At 35.1% G+C, this 2,127-nt stretch overlaps 1 protein-coding gene across 1 annotated transcript in view; it reads left to right on the top strand.

Annotated features, from left to right (window-relative positions):
• Window positions 1-2,127, top strand: part of AMBN (ameloblastin (enamel matrix protein)) — a 15,320-nt gene that overhangs the window by 3,708 nt on the left and 9,485 nt on the right. Inside the window, exon 3 of the mRNA XM_011998159.1 lies at window positions 1,474-1,524. Coding sequence (XP_011853549.1) covers window positions 1,474-1,524 — 51 coding nt within the window. The remainder of the gene's footprint in view (window positions 1-1,473; window positions 1,525-2,127) is intronic.

The following is a 2,127-nucleotide window of genomic DNA, read 5'->3' as shown; positions in this document are numbered from 1 at the left end:
TGACCCAGAAGGTGGGATTTTACTTATATGAAAAAGGTGGGAGGTGAAAAAGCAGGGGGTGTAATTCTTTAACTTCTTACTCATAAAGGAAAAATAATACCAATATGTTTAGTAAACATTCCATAAATCCTTGTGGTATAACTGAAGGAAAGATGGCATTACAACCCCTTGGTCTTAGAAAGTGAGAGTATCCGAAGAACCAGAGACTCTCAAAATCCAATTTACTCTAATTCCTACTCTTCCATTCTCCATGTTTTCTACTGGTATTTGTGTAAAGTAATAAGGATTGGTTTCGAAAGAAAAATATCTTTAACAACAACAAAAAAAAAAATGGAAAAGGCTGGGCATGGTGACTCATGCCTATCATCCCAACACTTTGGGAGGCTAAGGCAGGAGGATTACTTGAGCTCAGGAGTTCAAGACAAGCCTGGGCAACATAGTGAGACCCCCATCTCTATTTTTTAAAAAAAGGAAGCCAGGTGCAGTGGCTCATGTCTGTAATCCCAGCACTTTGGGAGGCCGAGGTGGGTGGATCACTTGAGCTCAGGAGTTCAAGACCAGCCTGGCCAACATGGTGAAACTCTGTCTCTACTAAAAATACAAAAATTAGCCAGACTTGGTGGTGCACACCTGTAATCCCAGCTACGTGGGAGGAGGATCGCTTGGACCCGGCAGGCAGAGGTTGCAGTGAGCCGAGATCACACTACTGCACTCCAGCCTGGGTGACAGAGTGAAACTTAGTCTTGGGGAAAAAAAAAAAAAAGGAAAGGAAAATATCTTACATTTTAAAAAACTAATTGTATAGATAGGTATATTTTTGAACAACTTTTAAGTGAACACGTCAAGTATAATAGTATTTTGTGCTAGAATGCTTTTTATTTAAGGAAAAAAAAAATCTTTGATATGATCCCAAAATATAGTAGGTTTATACATAAAATAATCTTTCACTAAAAATCATAGAGAATTTGCTGAAGTCCTTTGAATGGGAGTCAAGTTAGATTTTGCATATGATTTTTCTGAATGTCATGATCCCATGCCACATCTGGTAAACCAAAATCATGTAGATTTGTCAAAAGCACATGAAAATTCAGCTTGAGTTTGTCCCCTTTACTTTTTTCTGTGGTAATTTTTTAAGAATATAAAGTACTAGTAGTTTTCTATTTTGTTGCTTTATTCTACTTCTCCTTGTGTGTAACTTTAAATCATATTTTGCTTTTAAAGCAACGAAGCATTAAGATGCAGACAAAGGATAGATGATGCAGGTGGGAGCAAAATTTTCAAATACTGTGTTGATTCTCCCAAATAACTTATGCTCTTCTTCATTCTGCCCAAGCACTCAAGTTATTTGCATAATAAACCAAAATGGTGGCCCCTCAGGTAGCCCTTATGTACTGGAGCAATATCCTATGCCCAACGGACATTGAAGGAAGTTTTGTACCAATGAAACTCAAAATTATTCTTATTTTCATTCAGTTCTTTCCTCAGCAAACTGGAACACCGGGTATGGCTAGTTTGAGCCTTGAGGTATGTATTGCCAGAGTTTTTTACGTATTAACTTTACATTGGTATATTTGCGATACAGGAGAAATATGGTGGTGTGTTTCTCAGTTTTCCTAGCCAGAAGTTTGTGGCTGTTATCCTGAGGAGTGCTAGAAAAATTATGACATTTACTAGAGCTTTGTCTTATAATTCTACTGCAATTTTAAACTCTCAGGTGTTTTACTTTTTAGAACATTATTTCTATGCAAACAAAAGCAATATTAATACTTAATGCCTTATATAGAATATACACTTTAATAAAATTACTACATTAATTAAAATACATTGCTCTGTACTCACAGTTTATTTTTAGTCCTGCTCCTTATACTATCTTACATGACAAAGTTCTCATGAAATAAATGTACCTGTACAAAATTTAATTTTTTATAAGTCTGGCAAACAGCATTAACATTGTACTATGATACTTCCTGTATAAGTTGTACAGTGTATTTGTCTTATTGCAGTTCTCATGTAATATATATTCTGTTTAGAAAACCCCAGCAAAACAGAAATTTTGGTCATGTCAATGAAAAATATTGACAGTTATATATAGAAAGATATTTATAAGATTAAAAATTTTTCACAAGG

This window comes from Mandrillus leucophaeus, unplaced genomic scaffold (assembly GCF_000951045.1).
Source record: "Mandrillus leucophaeus isolate KB7577 unplaced genomic scaffold, Mleu.le_1.0 Scaffold559, whole genome shotgun sequence".
Classification (NCBI taxonomy): domain Eukaryota; kingdom Metazoa; phylum Chordata; class Mammalia; order Primates; family Cercopithecidae; genus Mandrillus; species Mandrillus leucophaeus.
The sequence above is the reverse complement of the archived record's forward strand: the minus strand, read 5'-3'. Positions and strand labels throughout refer to the sequence as shown.